Genomic DNA, 23,917 nt, shown 5'->3' with positions numbered 1-23,917 from the left:
TGAGTTTAAGTTCTTCTTTAATTGGGGTGGGGGTGGGGGCAGTGGAGAAGCCACAACTTGCAGTGCTCAGAGGTTCATATGGTAGCAGCGATGGAAGGAGGGTCAACTATAAGCAAGGTAAGTGCCTTAATCGAATCGCTGAATGATCTCTGGTAGCCTTTAATTTTTAACCTAACAAGTTGAATCATTGTACACCAACAAAAATAATGTTCTGTTGCTATAGTCTCCAAAACATTTAACACATTTATATTATTAAATATGGTTTCTAGAAGGTATTTTCTTGACATGGGTATCAAAAAGGATCTTTCACAAGATTTTACCATTAAGCAACATACCAAATATAAATACTTGTAAATGTTTGAGGTGGCAAAAATAAATCTTTGTTCATGACTGAAATCCCCTGCTTCACAGTAGTGATGAGCAACCCCCACACCCCAGCCAGCCGCTGTTGTCCCTAATTTTATTATATTTAAAACAAAATATACAGAGCAACAACCTAAAAAGTACAAAGATTCCATTTGCCTTCGTCTATTGTCATCACAAAGTTGTATCTGGAACCATACAATTTATACTTTCATACAGAAAGAGTTTGCTTCTCTTCTAACAAAAGAAAATATCAATTATGTCTGTTGTATTGTGAATTTGAAAGAATATTAGTGAAATCAGATTAGTTAAAAATTCAGAAGAGAAATTAATGTTAGGCTCTTCTAAAATATAATCTTCAAACTAAAGTTCTCAACAGAAGTTGTTTTATATCAAGTCCCATGGGGGCGATTACCTATCATGAGATTAAGAACATTATTAACCTAGATTCAGGTTAACACTGCTTTTGAAGCAAGTAAACTCTTTTTTATTATCCCAATGAAGAGTCTGAGGCTTAGATTGTTGCATGATGTAAACAATATGAAATTAAAAATATATAATATCTACAGCATTATAAAGTTATAAAATAAAAGAACCATTATCAATTCTTTTCCTAAGGTCTGTGATTAACAGCTTTCATATCTGAGGCCTATATGAGTAAATTGCAATGTTGTCAGACACTTTCTCAAAAGAAAAAAAATCCCCCAAAAGATACAAGATACACATTATTATTATTATTTTATAGATAACATTATTATTAGAAATAGATTGGCCTTCCCTCAATCTTAGCCAGGATCTTGAGGGATCTTTAAAATAATTTTTGTGGTTAAAGAAAAATCCAGACTTGCAACAGTATGGGAACTATATGTCAATTACAATATAAAAAGCCAATAAAACAATCTCCTATTAAAATTCTCTTCTTTGTTTGTTAGTTGTCCAATTATTCCTAAATGTTTTTGTACCATGTAGTGGTTTTAAGAAATTGAACTAGAACAAAGCAACCCCTCTGTCCCTTTTTTTAAAGTTTTTTTACACACAGAATATATATACAACTTTTAAAATAGCTGCACAGTTTTATATCTCACCGTTAGAGAAGTGCAGTCCAGGCAGACCATGCTTCTCGATATGTTAAAAATATTAAATAAAACCCAACCAGTTTCATATTTTTCTTATAGTCAAGCTGGCTAGGGAAAGGGTCTGGAGAAAAAACAGGCAGTTGTAAAACAGGATCAGTCTTTCTTCACAAACACACTACTTAGAAACCTTGCTACTTCCTTATCTTACCCTTTTATAGCTTTCTAAAGCCTCACCTTATGAGTTGGAAATAACACATTGCTAACTTAGAGACAACATCTGTTGCAACATGCATGTCAACTGCCCACTCAACCAACTGCAACCCTGAGGATTTTTCTGGCCCAGTAGAAAGAGGAAATACGAAGATAATCTTTGCTGTAGAGTTGCTTCTCCAGTTAACAATTTCATGTGTTTTTCAGGATGTTTCTTGGGCATGCATGTATGACACTGTCACTTCATGATTTTGTTTTCCACAAGCAATATCTCCTCTACTCTGTCTTTCATCCTTAGAAAGCCACTGTCATCCATCCAAAGGTTTTCCAAGATAAACCAAAGTCACTTCTGTATTGCCATATACAGCAGAAACTGCTGGATACAAGCAGGCCTTTGGAAGTCCTCTAAAGGCAACCCCCAAGAACTCATACCCACGTTCAAAGGCTAAAGTTTTATCTTCCATGTCCAAGATGACTCGAATTCTCTCACCTATCTGCAAATAAACAAAAGAAGGTTAGAAGAAAATCTATTAAGGAGACACCTAGAAGAAACATTATCAAGCTGAAAATACTATTAAGAATGCACATTCTGGGGGCTGGTGAGGTGGCGCTAGAGGTAAAGTGTCTGCCTTGCAAGCACTAGCCAAGGAAGGACAGTGGTTCGATCCCCCGGCGTCCCATATGGTCCCCCCAAGCCAGGGGCAATTTCTGAGCGTTTAGCCAGGAGTAACCCCTGAGCATCAAACAGGTGTGGCTGAAAAACCAAAAAAAAAAAAAAAAAAGCACATTCTGAAAGTTGTAATAGAGATGTCCGAAGTTTTCTGACCAGGGAGAAACATCTAGGACAAGACTATACATAAATTTCAACAAAACGCTTATTTTAGGGCAAGGGTCTCAAACTCAATTTACCTGGGGGCAGCAGGAGGCAAAGTCGGGGTGATCCTTGAGTGCAAAGTCAGTAGTAAGCCTTGAACATTGGGGGGTGTGACCTAAACAACTAAAACAAAACAAAACAAAACAAAACAAAAAGATTCCTCTAGGGCAGGGCCACAAAATGTTGTGTAGAGGGCCGCAAACTGCCCACGGGCCACGAGTTTGAGACCCCTGTTTTAGGGCAAGAGAGACAGTTCATCAAGTAAAGTTCTGATCCCTGAGAATCAATGAGTACAATCAGAAGTAAGCCCTGAACATCACCAGGTGTGCACCCTCCCTACAAATGCTTTAATTTTATTTCTTGAAATTTAAGTCCTGAAAAGAATCTATTTGTAATACTGAAAATTTTAATATTCCCCTCACATAATCCTCAATTTGTTTCCTTTTCGTGTGTGTTTGTTTCGGTTTTGGGACCACACCAATAGGCACATAGGAGTTACTACTAAATCTACACTCAGAAATTACTCCAGACCATATGGATTGCCGGGGATGGAACCTGGTCACCATGTGCAAGGCAAACGCCCTACCTGTTGTGCTCCAGTCCTTGTATGTTTGCTTTGGGGCCACTTCCAACTCATGGCTCTGTGCTCAGGGTTATTGCAACTAAATAAGAGGCAGAAAGTCATGAAAAGGGCCCGGAGAGATAGCACAACAACGTTTGCCTTGCAAGCAGCCGATCCAGGACCAAAGGTGGTTGGTTCGAATCCCGGTGTCCCATATGGTCCCCCGTGCCTGCCAGGAGCTATTTCTGAGCAGACAGCCAGGAGTAACCCCTGAGCAACGCCGGGTGTGCCCCCCCCCCCCAAAAAAAAAAACACCAAAAAAAAACAAAAAACAAACAAAAAAAAAAGTCATGAAAAAATCATAATGCTTTTGGGTCAGGAGTAATAGCATAGTGTTTGCCTTGCATGAAGTTGACCTGGAGGTGATCCTTGGCATCCCATATGATCTCAGCCCCACCAGGAGTAACCCCTGGCATCACCAGGTATGGCACAAAACAAAAACAGCAGCAACAAAAATCATAATGCTTTCTAGTTATGGTAATTCTTGCTATTATTTTTTCCTTCACAAATTAATGCCACAGCTACTTTTTTCTCCCTGCTCACAATAATCCTATACTCCATCTTATAGATTTAGGAATCCCCAAATCATTACTACTACTACGAACTAACAAAATCTGCTACGAGCAACAGTAAAATCTAGAAATCAACATTATATTGGGAATTTGCCTTATGCTGCTGTTTATACAAGAGCCATGAGGCCACCACATGCATGCATGTGAGCCATGTACTCTTATCACTAAGCTACAACCCTGGCCCAGTTTTGTGCTTTCTTTGGTTTGGTTTTGTTTGGGTCACACCTGGTGATGTTTAGGGGTTTCTCCTGCCTATGCACTCAGAAATCACTTCTGGCTTAGGGGACCATATGGGACGCCGGGGATCAAACCCAGGTCCGTCCTGGGTCAGCCGTGTGCAAAGCAAACGCCCTACCATTGTGCTATCACTCCGGCCCCATGTGCTTCCTTCATATAATCTCCATTAATCCTAGACATTAACCCCATTTTATATAAGAGAAACTGAAGCATTCCTGGTGTGTGTGCTAGTTTCAGTCACCTTTCACTGAACATACAGCACAGCACAGCACAAATACAATAAAGAGAGCATAAAGAAAGGCCTTACTAGTTTTAGGTATCAGCGGAGATGGCAAAGCAATTAGAACATTAAGAGAAAGAACTCCAGAAGCAAGAGAACTAGAGTTAAACAAGCTCCCAAGTCTGAGATTAAACCTGTATGGCCAATATTCTACAGACCAGTGATGGCTAACCTTTTTGAGCCCGCATGCCCAAACTGCCGCACAAAACCAAAGAATTTCCTCAAAAGTGCCAGCACGCCAATGAAACCTTAATAACAAGATTTTAGTATCTAAAAGCTCTGCGGCATGTGCCGAATATCTTGAGGACCTTCCCGCGTGCCAGCTGCAAGGCCTTCATGTGCCACTGCTGGCACGCATGCCATAGGTTCACCATCGAGGCTATAGACAGTCACAGGAGAGACTCACAGGGAACCAGGCTAAAAGCAAAACTAAACAAAACAAAGGGGCCAAAGAGATAGCACAGTGGTAGGGCATTTGCCTTGCATGCGGCTGACCCTGGATGGACCCGGTTCAATTCCTGGCACCCATATGGTCTCCTAAGCCTGCCAGGAACCAGGAGTAACCTGAGAAGTAATCTGCATGAATTCACCTACATTTATAAAAACGCAGAGGTTTGGAATCCAAAAAGTAGTAAGTAGCAGAGGCCAGCTGAATACATGTGAGGTGAGTTATCTTAAAAGAGTGGAGCTTGGAGCTGGAGAGACAGCATAGAGGTAGGATGTTTGCCTTGCATGCAGAAGGATGGTGGTTCAAATCCCGGCTGCCCGTATGGTCCCCCGAGCCTGCCAGGAACTTTCTAAGCGTAGAGCTAGGAGGAACCCCTGAGTGCTGCCGGGTGTGACCCAAAAACCAAAAAAAGAGTAAAGCTTTTGTGTTAGGATACAGGAAAGAGATACTGCAGAGTACGGTTTCCCACAGAGGGCAATACTGCTTCCTGGAGGGAAGAGGGGGTTGCTTAAACTATGAGGGAAGCAGAAGCCCTGACCAATCGTACCAGTACAACTGGTATATGAGGAAGGCTTTCTAGTTGTTTGCTTAAAGATTTCCAGGAGTGTGCTGAGCAAATTATTTTTCTGCAAATAAGCCAGTAAGCCAAATAGGCACATCTACAGAATGAGTTGGCAATCTATGACCCCTGGCCAAAATCTGGTCTAACTATGACAATGACAGTTGGAAATGATCACCCTGACCAAAATCTGGGTGCTGAAAGGAGGAAGTGTTATGCAAGTAACACTCAGTAACAGAACTGCAATCCAAGGTGCCCAAAGCGGGGGGAAAAAAAACCCACAGAGGATGGAAAAGGAGAAGGAAACCAAGAATCTGACATAGAGGAAGGTTGTAAAAGGGGGGCAGGAGGGAATGGAAGGGAAACTGGGGACACTGATGGTGGGAAACAAACACTAGTGAAGGAATAAATGGTTATTGGAATATTCTATGAAACATAACCATCATCAACAACTTTGTAACATGTATCTCAGTGATTCAACTTTTAAATTAATTTTAAAAAATCTGGTATAGAGGCTGGAGCAATAGCACAGCAGGTAGGGCTCGCATGTGGCCAACCCAGATCTGATCCCCATATAGTTCCCCGAGCCTGCCAAGAGTGATTTCTGAGCGCAAAATCAGGAGTGACCACTGTGCGCCACTAGGTATGGCCTAAAAGCCAAAAAAAAGAAAGAGAGAGGAAAGAGAAGTGGGGAAATGTAGAACCCCAAAAGTCTGCTCCCCATCTAGTCTAGGGGCCAGAAATAGCACAGTAGGTAGAGCATTTGCCTTACATGTCACCAACCTGGGTTCAATCCCCAGCATCCCATATAGTTTCCAAGTGCTGCCAGGAGTAACCCCTGAACACTGCTGGGTATGACCAATAAACTAACAAAAATACTTGTCTAACTTTATGACTGAAACTCACTTTATAACTGTATATCTCATGGTGATTCAATTAAAAAATTATAAATAAAAAATAAAAAAGAAGAAGAAAAGAAAAGAAAGGCCAGAGTGATGGTACAGCAGTGGGATAGGGTGCTTATCTTGGACAAAGCAGACCCATGTTCAATCCCCATGATCTCATATAGTCCCCTGAGCAAGCCAGGAGTGATTCCTGAGTGCAGAGCCAAGAGTCACACTGAGCACGGCCAAATGTGGCCCATAACCCAAAAAATATATCTGTATATTTTAAAAATCTGGTCTATATCCTATAAGGTCTACAGCTACCTCATTCACTTACATATTGCCAATGGCTATTTGTGCTGTAACAACCCAGTTAAAGAGTTGTGACTGAGACTTCAAACAACACTAAATTTAAAGTATCTACTATCTGGTCCTGTACAGGAAACTTCGTCAACTCCTAGAATAAAGATGTATTAAGAAACAAACATTGAGATATCAAAGATTAATATTAAAGCAATGCCCATTTACACTATTCTTAAATTAAAAAAACCAGCAACAAAAAATTGCAATGTAAGTTTCTATGAACTTAAAACATACTTCCAATCAACTCATGAATAAAAGTCCACATCAGAAAATACTACTTCTCACCTGATATTTTGGTGCATTGTTACACTGTGGAAAACTGCCATTGACTTCTCCATTATGTAGTAGATTATTGTCCACCAGATTCCAGCCCCAACTCTGGTCATCGCTGCCCAGCAATGCCACATAACCTTGACACTGCATGGGGGCCCGCTTTGTGGCAATTCCAATCACTGCTACAGTGCCCAGAGGGCCCTCCCACCATACTTCCCAAGCATGGCGACCTTCACTGAAACCAATCTTGGTCCTTGCACCATCAGTGCTCTGTGCAATAGGGTTTCGATGTAATGTAAAGCCATTCTTCTTAATGTAGACATTCCTGGAGCAGTCATTAGTGCTGAAGGCATGTTGGAAAGCTCGTACCTAACGAAATGAAAAGCAAACTTTAAAATACTGAAAATTTTTTTTTTGGTTTTTGGGTTACACCCAGTGGTGCTCAGGGGTTACTCCTGGCTGTCTGCTCAGAAATAGCTCCTGGCGGGCACGGGGGACCATATGGGACACCGGGATTTGAACCAACCACCTTTGGTCCTGGTTCGGCTGCTTGCAAGGCAAACGCCGCTGTGCTATCTCTCTGGGCCCATATGTTATATTTTTAATAAAGTGCTCAAACTCTCAGTTATGTGTTTTAAAACAGCAAAATTATATATTTTTAAATAGTTCAGTATGTATTTCTAAAAAAATATCTAGTTTAAGAATTGGATGCCGGGCCCGGAGAGATAGCACGGTGGCGTTTGCCTTGCAAGCAGCCGATCTAGGACCAAAGGTGGTTGGTTCGAATCCCGGTGTCCCATATGGTCCCCGTGCCTGCCAGGAGCTATTTCTTTTTTTTTTTTTTTTTTTTTTTTTTTTTTTTTTTTTTTTTTTTTTTGGTTTTTGGGCCACACCCGTTTGACGCTCAGGGGTTACTCCTGGCTATGTGCTCAGAAATCGCCCCTGGCTTGGGGGGACCATATGGGACGCCGGGGGATCGAACCGCGGTCCGTTCCTTGGTAGCGCTTACAAGGCAGACACCTTATCTCCAGCGCCACCTTCCCGGCCCGCCAGGAGCTATTTCTGAGCAGACAGCCAGGAGTAATCCCTGAGCAATGCCGGGTATTGCCCAAAAACAAACAAACAAACAGAATTGGATGACAACATAAACTTGTTGTTATTGTTTTTTTGTTTTTTGGGTCATACACAGTGTCATTTCAGGGATTAATCCTGGCTCTTTGCTCAGAATTCGCCCCTGGTAGGTTCGGGGGACCATATAGGTAATGCCTGGATTCGAGCCACTGTCTGTCCTGAATTGGCTGTGTACAAGGCATATGCCCTGCTGCTGTGCTATCTCTCTGACGCCACATAAACATACTAAAACTAAAAATGCTTCCTTGGGGATGTAACTCAGTGATAAAGTGCTTCCTTCACTACCCCACATGCATGAGACCTGGGGGTGAGAGAAACTAGAGGGAAAACAAGAGGGAGGAGGGAAAATGGGAGAGGGACAGAGAAAGAAAAATGCTGATATTATTTCATATTGAATAAAATTCTAAACCACCATGTAATTTCTCCTGGAAATGTTAAGAGCCCTAGAAATAGACGTCCTCTAACAGCAAAAGATAAATCTTTATATTTCAAGGGCCAGAGATTAACAAGTTGGAATGCATACTTTGCATACAGAAGACACAGGTTCAATTACGGTCCCCTGGCACTGCCAGAATAACATGAGCATAGCTGAATATGGTCCATGTAACAAATAAAATCCTTAGAGTTCAGAGATAATACTAAAATATTTATAGATAAAAATGACATCTGGGGGCCGGGCGGTGGCGCTGGAGGTAAGGTGCCTGCCTTGCCTGCGCTAGCCTAGGACGGACCGCGGTTCGATCCCCCGGTGTCCCATATGGTCCCCCAAGAAGCCAGGAGCAACTTCTGAGCGCATAGCCAGGAGTAACCCCTGAGCGTCACAGGGTGTGGCCCAAAAACCAAAAAAAAAAAAAAAAAAAAAAATGACATCTGGGAATTGTTCTGAAATATGAATCATGAGTCACTGGTGTAGCTTAGTGATGGATATAAGGAACTTCATTAAACAATATTTTTCTGTTCTTATTTACATAAGAGTTTTTTTGGGGGGGAGGGGTTTGATTTTTGGGTCACACCCGGTGGCGCTCAGGGTTACTTCTGGCTCTACGCTCAGAAATCGCTCCTGGGGGACCATGAGATGGCAGGATTCAAACCACCGTCCTTCTGCATGCAAGGCAAACACCCTACCTGCATGATATCTCTCCTGTCCCTCTTTTTGGTTTTGATGACGTGACTCATACCTTGAGCTCTAGAGTATCTTCTGATGGAGCTCAAGAAACTATATGCCAGGGGCCGGGCGGTGGCGCTGGAGGTAAGGTGCCTGCCTTGCCTGCGCTAGCCTAGGACGGACCACGTTTCGATCCCCCGGCGTCTCATATGGTCCCCCAAGAAGCCAGGAGCAACTTCTGAGCGTCACAGGGTGTGGCCCAAAAACCAAAAAAAAAAAAAAAAAAAAAGAAACTATATGCCGTGCGAAGGATCAAACTGGGCCAGCTCTGTACCAAGTAATAAGCACCTTAACTCTCTGGCCCTATATTAAGCATTTTATAATAAAAAAAAGTGAGGGGGGAGGGGGAAAAGTGAGATGCACAATTTTCATCATGGCAATACTGTCACCAAAAAAATCCTATATTTTAAACAGAGAATTTAGTCACAAAGTTCAGTTATTTTTGTTAATGTAATAACCTTAAATGATCTTATATCCCTTGGCCTCCTTGCAAGCTAATACTCTACTCTTAAATATCACCACTGCAGGCAGGAGTGATAGCACAGTGGGTAGGGCATTTGCCTTGCATGTAGAAAATCCGGGACAGACCAGGGTTCGATCCCGAGCACTGCCAGATGTGGCCCCAAAACATCCAACAAAAAAAAAACCATCACCACTGACATTTTACCAGATCAAAGGCTACCCTCGGTCACATCTAAACTCAACAACTGGAACTGTCATCATTAATAAGAACAGGTCCTGACCTTAAGTAATTTCAGTTTTTCAAGTTCCCAAATCAACAGTATAAAAATTGCTACTGTGTCCCTCTACAATAACCCCAATAGTTACTGTGCCTATGCAGGGGGATAAAGAAAAGGAGGGAAAAAAAAAAGGCACAAAACAATCATTTTTCCACATGTTTATTTATCGATTGATCAATTTTTTTGACGTCTTTATTTTGGTGTGGAGATTACGGTTGATGTCTCCAATATTATTTTATTTTATTTTGTCTTGTCTTTCTCTTTCTTTTTGCACTCGAGCATGAGTTGATTTCAGAACCGAGACTATTGTGTGGTGCCTATCTTTATTGCTGTAGTGCTCACCGGTTATTTAATTCGATAATTTTTTCAGTATTGTTGTGGTATTTCAATTACTTTTTTCACATCCTCTCTCAAACTGAGGTTGGAAGCCTCTAGAGAGACTCAGCCCATTTTCAGCGTATCTGACTTTTGACTTTTTTTTTTCCTTATTTTGTACCCCATTCTATTGCTTTTCTTGCCTACAAACAAAACCACATACCTCGATTTTTCTAGCTCTGCCTCTTTTTTTTTTTTTTTTTTTGGTTTTTGGGCCACACCCGGTGACGCTCAGGGGTTACTCCTGGCTATGCGCTCAGAAGTTGCTCCTGGCTTGGGGGACCATATGGGACGCCGGGGGATCGAACCGCGGTCCGTCCTAGGCTAGCGCAGGTAAGGCAGACACCTTACCTTTAGCGCCACCGCCCGGCCCTAGCTCTGCCTCTTTAATAGAAGGGGAAACAAGGGTTCCAGGACTAAACAGATATGTGATCACTAATAGTAAGCCAGACAAAGAGGGGTCCACCTACTCTAGCAGCCCAGGGGGTGATGGTGGGGTATATGGGTTATAGAAAGGGAACTAGAATGGGGGGAGGACATAGTTGGTGATGGGTATTCCCCTGACCCAATGTTAATATGTATCTAAAATACTACTGTGAAAGATATGTAAGCCATTATGGAAAAAATATGTTTTTAATCAGAAACTTTCTTTGACTTACATGTATTATTATTATATCAATTATATGTTGTTATGTCACTATATTATGTTAGTTTACCTCATTATGTTAATCAATTTTGTCTCTTGAATAAATTCTTTTTTTTTTTTTTTTTTTTTTTTTTTTTGGTTTTTGGGCCACACCCTGTGACGCTCAGGGGTTACTCCTGGCTATGCGCTCAGAAGTTGCTCCTGGCTTGGGGGACCATATGGGACGCCGGGGGATCGAACTGTGGTCCGTCCAAGGCTAGTGCAGGCAAGGCAGGCACCTTACCTCTTGCGCCACTGCCCGGCCCCTTGAATAAATTCTTACAATAAAAAAAATTGCTACTGTGAAAAAAAATTGCTACTGTGAACGAGAAACAACTTCTTGGGGCCAGAGAAAAAGCACAGTGGTAGGACATTTGCCTTGCATGCAGCCCATCCAGGACAGATCCAGGATCAATATTCGGCATCCCATACTGTCTCCTGAGCCTGCCAGGAGTAATTTCTGAGCATAGAGATAGGAGTAACCCTGAGCACTACTGAGTGTGGCCCAAAACCAAGACACAATAAAGGAAAAAGAAGAAAATCCCTCTTTTATTTACATTATTCAAAAGCTATGTCCTGGGGCCAGAGTGGTGGTGCTAGTGGTAAGGCATCTGCCTGGCATGCGCTACTCTAGGACTCTATCCTAGGATGGGCTGCGGTTCAATCCCCTGGAGTCCCATATGGTCCCCCAAGTCAGGAGGGACTTCTGAGCGCATAGCCAGGAATAACCCAAACATCACCAGGTGTGGCCCAAAAAAAAAAGCAAAAAACAAAAACAAAAAGCTATGTCCTATTTTAGTTAAACTGGTAAATCATCTCTAAAATCAGAATTTAACATTAAGGACCTTCAAGATTACTTAGTACAAGATTTAAGTCAAATTGAGGTCACAAGGTAAGGCTTGAGAGAGTCTGATCGGGACAGACACTGGTTAGATTCCCGGCATCCCTCATGATCCGCCAAGCTTGTCAGGAATGAGTTCTGAGCACAGAGCCAGGAGTAAACCCTAGCACCATTGAGTATGGCCTCAAAACAAAAACAAAACCAAAACAGTAAATCTTTGTCAGTTAAGGCAAGAGCCCCCAAAAGAAGTCAGGAATCGAATCATTCATTCAGTGTTCCTTCACTCCTAGTTTCATTATAATACTCCATGGCTCGAGACAGTGAATATGAATATGCCCTGAGATTAATAACCTGCACTGGGAAAACAAAAACTAACTACCATTTCAGAAGTCTATATTTTGTTTTCTTTCTTTCCTTTTTTTAATTTAACCAATTTTTGTTTTTGTTTTTTGTTTTTTGTTTTTGGGCCACACCCAGTGGTGCTCAGGGGTTACTCCTGGCTGTCTGCTCAGAAATAGCTCCTGGTGGGCACGGGGGACCATATGGGACACCGGGATTCGAACCAACCACCTTTGGTCCTGGATCGGCTGCTTGCAAGGCAAACACCGCTGTGCTATCTCTCCGGGCCCAATTTAACCAATTTTTAGTTTGTCCAGATTGAAAATAAAGATGCATTCGGGGGCCGGGCGGTGGTGCTAAAGGTAAGGTGTCTGCCTTGCCAGCACTAGCCTAGGACGGACCGCAGTTCGATCCCCCGGTGTCCCATATGGTCCCCCACGCCAGGAGCGACTTCTGAGCGCATAGCCAGGAGTAACCCCTGAGCATCAAATGGGTGTGGCCCAAAAAACCCAAAAAAAAAAAAAAAAGATGCATTCGGAAAGTGCAGAAGGTGCTTTCCTTGCACATGGCTGACCAGGTTTGATCTCCGACATCCCATAAGATTGATCCTCAGAGACCCAACCAAGAGTTATTCCTGAGTGCAGAGCCAGGAGTAACCCCTGAGCATCGCTAGGGGTGGCCCCCAAAACTAAACCAAAAACCATCAGCTAGTCCTTAAATTCTAGATTGACATATTATGATTAAGCAGCAGTAATAAATTAGCACTTTGTAGTTTTCTTAGTATAAGCCTTTATCGTTATTACTTAAGTGTTTGTCCTCTTTCTGTGACAGAAAAATAAGCTGAATAGAAATAAAAATAAGCTAAATAGAAATAGAGGGGGCTTGGGGCCGGAGAGATAGCATGGAGGTAAGGCGTTTGCCTTTCATGTAGGAGGTCATCGGTTCAAATCCCAGCATCCCATATGGTCCCCCGTGCCTGCCAGGAGCAATTTCTGAGCTTGTAGCCAGGAATAACCCCTGAGCACTGCCGGGTGTGACCCAAAAACCACCAAAAAAAAAGAAAAAAGAAAAAAAAGAAAAGAAATAGAAGGGCGATAGCGTAGCAGTAAGGCATTTGCCTTGTACATAGCCAATCCTGGACAGACTCTGGTTTGATTCCCGGCATCCCATATGGTCCCCCGAGCCTGCCAGGAGGGGGGGGGGGAGAGAGAGAGAGAGAGAGAGAGAGAGAGAGAGAGAGGGAGAAAGAGAGAGAGAGAGAGAGAGAGGAGAGAGAGAGAGAGAGAGAGAGAGAGAGAGAGAGAGGAGAGAGAGAGAGGAGAGAGAGAGAGAGAAAGAAAGAAGGAAGGAAGGAAGGAAGGAAGGAAGGAAGGAAGGAAGGAAGGAAGGAAGGAAGGAAGGAAGGAAGGAAGGAAGGAAGGAAGGAAGGAAGGAAGGAAGGAAGGAAGGAAGGAAAGAAAGAAAGAAAGAAAGAAAGAAAGAAAGAAAGAAAGAAAGAAAGAAAGAAAGAAAGAAAGAAAGAAAGAAAGAAAGAAAGAAAGAAAGAAAGAAAAAACCAGAAATCTGTTGTTGGGCCAGGGGCACACTTTGCGTGCTCAGGACCCTAGTGGGACCCCAGCACATGGGACAGGGTCCTGGAGGCCTGTGGTATCAAATGATCCCGACAATCAACAGTCTTGTACCCTGGCACTGGATAGTTGATCTGGTTAAATGTGTATCACTTGGAGTGGCCTTCAAGTCCTCAGAGTACTACTTGGTAGCATCCACAATAAAAGGTAAGTGTTGGATAATTTTATCTGTGTGAAATAAAGATATCAAATTGATAAACAAATTAAAAAAAAAAAAGGAGAAAGAACACTGATAACAGAACTGGGGTTATGGGCCCAAATGATAGGACAGTGGTAGGGTGCTTGCATGCGGCTGACCGGGGATGGACCTGTGTTTGATCCCTGGCATCCCATATAGTCCTGGGAGCCTGCCAGGGGCAATTTCTGAGCGCAGAGCCAGGAGTAACCTCTGAGCACCACCAGGTGCACCCCCACAAAAAAAAACCCTGGGATTACCTGAGACAATAGTACCCATGTTTTCAGAATAAGGCTGTAAATCTCAAGTATTCCTTCTCCCCTATGTGTTAGTTCCCTGCCCCTCATACTAGTAAGGTTCCCACTTAGAAGAACTCCTTTCTCCCTTTGGTCTATTTAACTTTCAGGTCTTAGTTTTCCCCCTGGCCTCCTTGCTATGGTCAAATCCTGTATTTCTAACACTTTTTGTTTTTGAACCACACCTGGCGGTGTTCAGGGGTCCATCCTGGGTCAGGCAGTGCAAGGCAAACACTGTGCTATTGTTCTGGACCTCTCTATTACTAACACTTAAAGTACTATGTATCTCACCTTCATATATATTTACAACTCTGTGGTATTTGAAGGGAGTGTATGTGTGAACTTTACAAACCCTTTGCTTTCTTCTTGTCCTATTTTTTCAGTATTAGTTCCTCTTTTTCTTTTGTTGTTGTTTTGGTTCTTGGGCCACACCCGACATCGTTCAGGCTCCGCACTCAGAATCACTCCTGGCGGTCTCAAGGGACCATATAGGATGCTGGGAATCGAACCTGTCTGTCCCAGGTCAGCTGCATGTAAGGCAGGGGTCTCAAACTCAATTTACCTGGGGGCCGCAGGAGGCAAAGTCAGGGTGAGGCAGGGCCACATAAGGGATTTCACAAAAAAAAAAAAAAAAAAAAAAAAAAAAGTCCTCGAACATCATTATTAACTGTTTTAATTATTTCTTCTGAACATGAATAGAACATTGAGTGAAGATCATGAACAGTTCTTCTGAACATGGCATCTTTTGCCTATTCCTTGCTGCCAGAGACTTGACAGCGCTTCTTCTCACAAATCTGAACCACATTTGGCTTTAGAGAGGAAGCAGTTGAGAACCTCAGTATGGCTTGAAGATGATCATTAAGTCTAGACCTGTACTTTGACTTAATGAAGTTCAATGTGGAGAATAACTTTTCACATAAATATGTGCTCCCTAAAAGGCACATGGTGCGCTTGAACATTCAGGAAAGCTCAGGGAAGCTGGAAGACAATTCTCTCAAAAATTGCCCATGCATGTCTGCTTTTCCACTAATCTCTCTGAACTTGGCTTTGAGATCAGAGTTGCATTGCAGGTCAATGAGCTCCATTTGAAGCACAGGAGGGGCATCTTGCCCATCAAAAGAAAAGGGGTCCACAAAAGTTTGGAAAGTGGCTCTGTGCTTTTTGAAGTCTGCAAATCTGTGAGCAAATTCCTTCTCTAGCTTAAAAATAGCATTAACGTATTTCTCACCACTGAATGGTATGCCTGCATCCACAAGTTCCTTGCATGCTGGGAAATGGCAAAGGTTTGTCTGAGAGAGCTGGGATTTCCATAACACAAGTTTTGTGGAGAATGCTCTCACATTGTCACAGGGCAGCACTGATAAGCTGCCCCAGGCCTTGTAACATCTTGTTTAGTACATTCAGCTGATGTGTGATGTCAACAAGAAAAGCTAAGTCCATGAGCCATTTGTGATCACTCAAATCAGAAACAGCATTCCCATCCTTCTCCATGAAAGCTTTCACTTCTTCTCTCAACTCAAACAATCTTTTCAGGACATTTCCCCTGCTGAGCCAACATACTTCGGTGAAATAGAGCACATCTCCATATTCTGACTCCATGTCCTCTAAAAAAGCACGGAACCTCCTGTGCTTTAAGCCCCTGGATCTGATTTGGTTGATGCATTTCACAACAACAGACATCACACTGTCACACGGTAGGCATTTACTGCAAAGGGCCTGCTGATGGATAATGCAGTGAAGAGCAATGGCCTTCTCTACACCCTCCTCTTCAAGTTTTTTTTTTTTTGAACAAGTGCCACCAGTCCATTTTCCCTCCCTGTCATCGATGGCACTCCATCGGTTATTATTCCAACAAACCTCTTCCATGGCAAACCTGCATTCTCAATGGCATCACACAGATGCCGAAATAGCTCATTAGCGGTGGTCTGGCCATGCATTGGAATTATTGTGAGCAGCTCCTCTGTCAATTCAAAATTGCAATCAACACCACGGACATAAATTGTGAGCTGCGCAGTGTCTGTTATATCTGTGCCCTCGTCAAGAGCAACTGAGTAGGCATCAAAACATTTGGCTTTCTCACACAGTTGATAATAAATGTCACCTGACATGTCAGAAATGCGCTCTGCCATAGTGTTGGCAGAAAGGCTGATTTTTCTGAACTGACCTTTCTTTTTCGGACAGATAAGACTGCAGCCTGTAACATGCATTTTTTAACAAACTCTCTTTCTGATAATGGTTTCCCTGCCTTAGCAATTATCTCACTAACCATGTAACTAGCTTCGACTGATGCAACATTCTCTTTGGTTGCTTTCTTGAAGAAATCTTGTTGCCTCATTAGACATGCTTTAAGACTGGCAACCTGCTTGGCTCTCTCATTTCCTTGATATTTTGCACATTCCTCAGCATGTTTAGTTGAATAATGGCATTTCAAGTTGTATTCCTTGTGTGCTGCAACTTTCTCTGAGTAAATAAGACTTGTGGGGATGCCCCTGTGCTCAACAAAGAAATACTGCGTCTCCCACTTTTCCTGAAATTGTCTGTGCTCATCATCAATCTTTCTCTTCACTGCAGGCTTTGATGAAGTCATGCTGAAGGTACGACAAAATCTAATTCTGTGAGCCCGGAGAGATAGCACAGCGGTGTTTGCCTTGCAAGCAGCCGATCTAGGACCAAAGTTGGTTGGTTCGAATCCCGGTGTCCCATATGGTCCCCCGTGCCTGCCAGGAGCTATTTCTGAACAGGCAGCCAGGAGTAACCCCTGAGCACCGCTGGGTGTGGCCCAAAATCCAAAAAAAAAAAAAAAAAAAAAAAAAACTAATTCTGTAACGAACTTCTCTTCCTTCTCTCCCTTAGGCCTCTGATAATGCAAGGGACAGCAGGCAGGAGCAGCGGAAATGACGTCTGCGCTAGGTGCAAAGTATTAGCGATTATTCGCTTACCGAATATTCGCAATAAAAAATAGCATTAGTAAGAAAAAAATCGCAATAAATCGCATTACATATTTGCATACCCCAAATGGAACTGCTCGGGGTGTGCGAATGTTTAATGCGATTTTTTATTTATTCGGTAAGTGAATAATTGCGAATACTGCGATATTTGAAGGCCGGCCGAGGGCCACAAAATGTTGTACGGAGGGCTGCAATTTTGCGAGTTTGAGACCCCTGATGTAAGGCAAACACCCTACTGCTGTGCTATCATTCCAGCCCCTCCATGTTTAATTTTTAACTCAAATGCTATTCCAAACTCAAAGCTTCTCTAATCCATCACTCACTTTGTAAATCTTTCCTTTCACTGAGCTGCTAATATATACACACAGCAGTTAAAAGCATGGCCCAGCATAAGGTTGTTGTTATTATTGATTGTTTATTGATTGCTACAGTTAGACCAGGGGGGCTTTTCTTTTTTTGTTGTTGTTGTTGTTGTGGTTTTTGGGTTACATCCGGTAGTGCTCAGGGGTTATTCCTGGCTCCAGGCTCAGAAATTGCTCCTGGCAGGCACAGGGGACCATATGGGACGCCGGGATTCGAACCAATGACCTCCTGCATGAAAGGCAAACGCCTTTACCTCCATGCTATCTCTCCGGCCCCCAGGGGGGCTTTTCTATCTAAGACCCCTTTTGAATTAATCTTTTAATCCTCAATATATTTAAGAAAAGTCCTGTTAGGAGCCAGAGTGATAAGCACAGCAGGTAAGGCATTTATTTGTCTTGCAAGTGGACAACCTGGAACAGACTCCAGTTTGGATCCCAGTTTCCAGCATTCCTTATATCCCCTGAGCCTGCCAGGAAGCAATTTCTGAGTGCAGAGCCAGGAGTTGCTCCTGAGCACTGCTGGGTGTGGCCCAAAAACAAAAAGAAAAGAAAAAGAAAAGGTCCTGCTACAGGGGCCGGAGAGATAGCATGGAAGTAAGGCATTTATTTGCCTTGCATGCAGAAGGACGGTGGTTCAAATCCCAGCATCCCATATGGTCCTGAGCCTGCCAGGAACAATTTCTGAGCATAGAGCCAGAAGGAAACCTGAGAGCTGCTGGGAGTGACCCCCCTCCCCCCAAAAAAAGTCCTGTTACAGTAAACATATGATTAGTTCAAGTCTTCTACACCTAGTGCTCATGTTGTCAGAAAGACAAATATAATGGGGCCGGGTGGTGGCGCTGGAGGTAAGGTGCCTGCCTTGCCTGCGCTAGCCTAGGACGGACCGCGGTTCGATCCCCCGGCGTCCCATATGGTCCCCCAAGAAGCCAGGAGCAACTTCTGAGCGCATAGCCAGGAGTAACCCCTGAGCGTCACAGGGTGTGGCCCAAAAACCAAAAAAAAAAAAAAAAAAAAAAAAAGAAAGACAAATATAAAATAAAAAATTGAAAATAATCTGGAGGGATACACAGAAATGGCCCAACTCCTCCATTAAACCTTATCAAACTTCCAAACCAATAAATTTGTTTTAGATCTATGAATACTTGACCTCTTGCAGCAGGCAACTATGGAATGGACACCTCAATATCTTATAGTAGTGTCAGCCCAATAGTAACACAGGAAATTTGCTGGGAAAGTTACATAATAATCTACCAAGCTCAGTGAGCCTAGACAGTAAACAGAGGCTCAAACGACCAACCACAGTCCAGTATATCCTTAGACACTAATAGTAACACCATGGGGAGATAAAGCAATTATTTCAAATTGACCTGTGTTGATCTATGCTTTGATCATTCCATTTGTCTTTATGTTGTAACAGCAATACAGAAATCAATTAGTTTGTGCCTGAATGGGGGCAGGTTAGGGTGGTGGGTGGGAGATTTGGGATACTGGTAAAGAGAGGACATATTGGTGGTGGAATTGATGTTTGAATATTTATTGCCAGAAACAATCATATTAACTTGGTAAATCATGATGTTGCAATAAAAATCAGGAAAAAAATAATAAAGTCCCTGGAGGGATACAAAAACAAAATAAAACAAAACAAAACAGGTGGTATATGAGTTGCCTCTTTGAAGAGAAACTGGATGGCTTAGGAATAAGGCAAAAGGAAGATACTCTGCTTCCTATAGGTAACTTTTTTTAAATGCTGACTCACAAGAACACACAATCACATATGATTACAGAAATCCTGAAGATGAATCTCACTGGTAAAGTGCATGAGACCTGAGTTCAATTCCCAGCACATTCATTTTAAAAGATCAAATACAAAAGTATCTTAATAAGTTAAAACTGTAAGCTTAATGGAAAAATGAAATAGGAAATCTCCTAGTTTGTTTATTACACACAAGTCAACAAAACTGCAATCTTTTGCACTCTAAAAAATAAACTCCAGGGGCTGGAGAGATAGCACAGCGGTGTTTGCCTTGCAAGCAGCCGATCCAGGACCTAAGGTGGTTGGTTCGAATCCCGGTGTCCCATATGGTCTCCCGTGCCTGGCAGGAGCTATTTCTGAGCAGACAGCCAGGAGTAACCCCTGAGCAACACCGGGTGTGGCCCATAAACAAAAACAAAAACAAAAAAAAAACTCCAACTGGTATCCTATAAGCATCTGTCATTTGCCACATTTGACAGCAGTATTCCTTATTAAAAACCTATCTTAGAAGCTAAGCGATAGTACACTGGGTAGGGTGCTTGCCTTGCACGCCAACTCTGGTTCCCATACGGTCCTCTGAGCCTGCCAGGAATTCCTGAGTGCAGAGGTAGTAGTAACCCCTGAGCATCAACGGGTGTGTCCCCAAAACAAAAACAACCCCCCCCAAAAAAAAAACCTATCTTATTAAAGAACAATAATCTAACAGTCATTTCAAATGGGGAAAAGTGACTTATTAATCTTACATCTCCCAGTCCCAACAGTCTAACATTCAAAAGAATGTTTCTCCCTTTCAGTTTTAATTACTTAGATTCCCAACATTCTAGGTCAGTCTTTATCGTCTCTTATTTATGATTTTTGTTTCTGCTATACTGAACATGCTGTCAGCACCAAGTGACGCTAATTGGAAGGCCTTTTAGCTTTTGTGCCGGATGAATCTTCTCCGCCTTACCATAACTTGTAACTTAATTCCTATTTGCGTTTAAAGAAGGCCGGAATAGGCATAAAAATATGGGGGTGGTGGAAGCAGCTAAAGAAGGATAAACACATTAAATGACAAATAGAACACACACACACACAAACCAACAGGGTGGAATAGAGAAAAAAGTTGGCAGGGAAGTAGCCAACCATTTGGCAGGGGACAGGACAAGTCAGCGGTGCGGATCCTTGCTCATGCAAGTTAGAAGGATGCCCAGGACGACGCTCACTTATATGCCTTCGGAAGCATTAGTTGAGGGAACTGGTGGGAACTTGGGTGCCATTAAAAAGGGCGAAAGGATCTAAGTAAGAAGACCAGATCTTAGAAAAGACGAGACGAAGGTGAACTGAGAGCAAAGAGCCTTTTAAGAAACTCAGATGACCGTATTAACAAGACAGGGAAGAAAGGAGGCCGGGAGTGGAGTAGGGTGGGGTGGGATGGGATGGGGTGGGGGGTCCCTACCAGGGGGTGCAACAATGGAAAGCCTAGAAAAAGCAGCGGGCGCGAAGCGATGGGCGCCGGGCCTGGGAGCCATCTGGCCGGGGTGGGTAGAGGAGGAGGAGAGAACTCGGCTCCCCGGGGAGAGAGAGAGATGCTGGGGATGAGGTCAGGCGCCAGGGAGGCGGGATGGGATGCAGGGGCGGCGGGGTGCAGGGGAGGCCCACCTTGGCCTTGTAGCTGGGCAGGTTGCAGAGGATGTCGGTGCGGAGCGCCTCCTCGGCCAGGCTGCGGGCGCACAGGCTCCGCCACACCTCGCTGTTCTCGTCGCCGTGCAGGCAGCGGTACCAGTGCTTGCATACCAGCGCGCAGCTCCGCAGCTCCGACAGCTCCAGGTAGGAGAAGACCAGCTCCAGCACCCGGCCGGGCAGCCGGGCCCCGGCGCTCCAGCTCGCGCTCGCCCCCGCGCCCGCGCTCGCCCCGCCGCCGCCGCCGCCAGCGCCCCCCGCCACGGCCCCGGCCCCGGCCCCGGCCCCAGCGCCGGCCCCAGCCGCGGCCCCCGGCGCCGGCGCCGCCATCGCCTCCCCCGCCGGCCCGAGGGCCGCCGCCGCTCCCGGCGCTTCCCCCAGCCTGGGCCCGGGAGGCCGAACGCCGCCGGCACGCGGGAGACGCGGGCGCTGCTTCCCCCGCGCGGGCCCGCCACCGCACCCCTCCCGCGCCAGCTCGGGGCGTCCCGGGCGCGCCCCGCCTCTCTGTGGGCAGACGCTCCGGCCCGCGGGCGGCTCAGCGCGGGCGCGGGAAACGCCCGGCTCGCACGGCCTCCGCCATGCCGGGTGAGGGCAAGAAGCAAGGGCGCACTCGGGACCGGAAGTGACGCGCTGCGCCCGCGACGCCGAGCCGCGCCCGCGGGCTGCGATTGGCTGTCCGCCGGTGACGTCATCCAGAGGCGCCGTCGACGGGAGCTTCCGGGAAGCGCAGGTAGGTAGGTGGGTAGGCACGGTAGGTTGGTGGCTGGCGGGGGTGGGCTCGTGACGGCGCGCTGTCAGTTGGCCCGAGTTGTCTGGTGGTCCTGCATGCTTGAACCCCTTTATTCCGACGGTGCCCTCGCCAGTAGAACGCTTGGAACTTTCTTTTTCTCTTCGCCCCCATGATTTGATTTGGGATCGTTCTTTTCTTGAGCTTTTGCAGGCCCACTCTCCCCCAAAAAGTGTCGCCACATTTGCACCTCCCTCATTGAGCCCAAGTTTGCACAACCAGGCGTTAAGTGCCCCCCCCCCCTTTTTGATCTACACCCCACGGCGAGGCGCTCAACACGGTGAGGTAACTCTGCGTGCGGCCCTTCTCGGTCTTTGCACCGACCCACTGAAGAGGACCTTAAGGGATGTATTTCTGTTCCATTAGTTATTCCAATACGAAGACTAACTAACGCCTGGCTTCTTTTGGTTTGGGGGGGGTCATACCCGGCAGCTCTCAAAGGTTGGTTACTCCTGGCTCGACGCTCAGAAATCGCTCCTGGCAAGCTCGGGGCATCCTATGGGATGCCTGGATTCGAACTACCGTCCTTCTGGATGCAAGGCAAATAAATGCCTTACCTCCGTGCTACCTCTCCGGCCTCTAACGCCTGGCTTCTTGAAGGGAAAGAACCTCAGTATTATTTGCTCCCGCTTCCAAATAATGCTGCCCTGTAAAATTTGGGGCCAGAGCTTTAAGTACTGTAGCTAGGGTGCTTGCTTTGCACGTACTTAGCCTACTACCCGGGTTTCGAGCCTCAGCCCCCCCATCTAGTTTCTGAGCACTTGCCAGGAGTGATTCCAGAATGTAGAGCCAGGAGTAACCTAGCACCGTCTGGTGGAACCCAAAAACAAGCTCCCTGAAAAGTTTTCTGATAACCTTTAGAGAATGCTTTGTTAGAGAAAATAGTAAAACCCTCTGAGGCAATTATTATAATTCACATATTCCCTTACTAGCTTTTATGTTGTAAGAATGCTATCCAGCCACTCCCTTGCTGTGTGTAATCTGTTTTAAATCCCCAGTCAATAACAAAAAGAACCTTCATGTTTTCTCTCTGATAAATTGTTTACCAGTTCCTTCTTCCCAAATGTCTTTTCCAAGTGCAGTAACCAGGTTCTTTAAGTTGATACTTGTGTGATGCCTCACCCTTGAATCATTTTTGTTGCTCACCAGCTATGCCATGTCCAAACCAACTTTGGAAAGCATGAACAGCAAAAGAAATACTAACCTATAATCATTACAACATCTCACTCTGTTTGCTAAGTATAGCGTTGAGTGTAATCTTGAGTTTTATTCATTTTTCCATTTCAGCCACAGAACTGAGAAATTGGCAAGGTTTATTTGGAAAGGCAGTGATGTTACTATTAAATCAAGGAGGATAGCGAGATTTCTCTTGAGTTTGAAACAGCACAAGCAGAAGAGAATAATCAACTTTCAGGATACAGATGCTTGAAAAGCCAGGTGAGAGAAGGAAATGAGGAAGTTTGCTTACAGTTAGTGTTACAAGTGAGCTCAGTAGTTAGCATTTATCTTCTCAACACAGTATAGGTGAGGATAAACCTTTGAAAAATCTTATAAGGACTAAAGAGATAGCTTAATCCTGCATGCAGGAGTCCTGGATTTCATCCCTAGAACCAGCTTTCCTGTTACCCTTAGCTCTCTTAGGAGCTTCACACCCCTGCCACTTGAACACAGCTGGGAGTAGCCCCAAAGCACTACCAGATATGCCCACTCTCCCCACCCCCAAACATACAGTGTTTGGATGTGATCCTTCTGCTGCAGGCAATAAGATGGTTTGACAAAATATCAAGTAGCGGGGCCAGAGAGATAGCATGGAGGTAAGGCATTTGCCTTGCATACAGAAGGTGGGTGGTTCAAATCCCGACATCCCATATGGTCCCCTGAGCTTGCCAAGAGTGATTTCTGAGCATAGAGCCAGGAGTAACCCCTGAGCGCTGCCAGGTGTGGCCCAAACCCCTCCCCCCCCCCCCAAAATCAAGTATCCCAGCAATTTCAAAGTAAGAAAGGATATCCTTCATTACAATCTTTTCTGGTCTGGAGAGAGTACAGGGACCAAAAAAACATGTTCCTTTCATTTGATGGATACCCACTTAATCCCTTACACTGCATATAGTCCCAGAGTACCACCAGGAATGATACCCGAGCGACTTTGGGTAAGGCCCCCAAACCAAAAAAAAAAAAAAAAATCTTCCAACAAACTTTTACCTGTTTGTTGTTGTTGGTGGTGGTGGTGGTGGTGGTGGTGGTGGTGGTGGTGGTGGTGGTGTGTGTG

At 44.5% G+C, this 23,917-nt stretch overlaps 1 protein-coding gene across 1 annotated transcript; it reads right to left on the bottom strand.

Moving 5' to 3' along the window:
- Window positions 1–757: 757 nt before the first annotated feature.
- FBXO45 (F-box protein 45) lies at window positions 758–22,394 on the bottom strand. The gene is made up of 4 exons (XM_049775619.1): window positions 22,368–22,394; window positions 20,841–21,698; window positions 6,774–7,130; window positions 758–2,143 (listed from the first exon to the last, which is right to left on the bottom strand). The coding sequence occupies exons 1-4, from the start codon at window positions 22,392–22,394 to the stop codon at window positions 1,958–1,960; spliced, it is 1,428 nt and encodes a 475-aa protein (XP_049631576.1). The 3' UTR covers window positions 758–1,957.
- Between the last annotated feature and the right edge of the window lie 1,523 nt (window positions 22,395–23,917).

The sequence above is a fragment of the Suncus etruscus genome, chromosome 6 (assembly GCF_024139225.1).
Source record: "Suncus etruscus isolate mSunEtr1 chromosome 6, mSunEtr1.pri.cur, whole genome shotgun sequence".
Lineage (NCBI taxonomy): Eukaryota > Metazoa > Chordata > Mammalia > Eulipotyphla > Soricidae > Suncus > Suncus etruscus.
The sequence above is the reverse complement of the archived record's forward strand: the minus strand, read 5'-3'. Positions and strand labels throughout refer to the sequence as shown.

Excerpts from the sequence above, each read along its gene's own strand:
- FBXO45 (XM_049775619.1), bottom strand. The coding sequence starts at position 22,394 with ATGGGGGGGCTGAGGCTCGAAACCCGG. Across the intron at positions 7,131-20,840 it reads TGCCCAGCTACAAGGCCAAG|GTACGAGCTTTCCAACATGC; the intron begins GTGGGCCTCCCC and ends TCATTTCGTTAG. Across the intron at positions 2,144-6,773 it reads ACAATGCACCAAAATATCAG|ATAGGTGAGAGAATTCGAGT; the intron begins GTGAGAAGTAGT and ends GTTTATTTGCAG.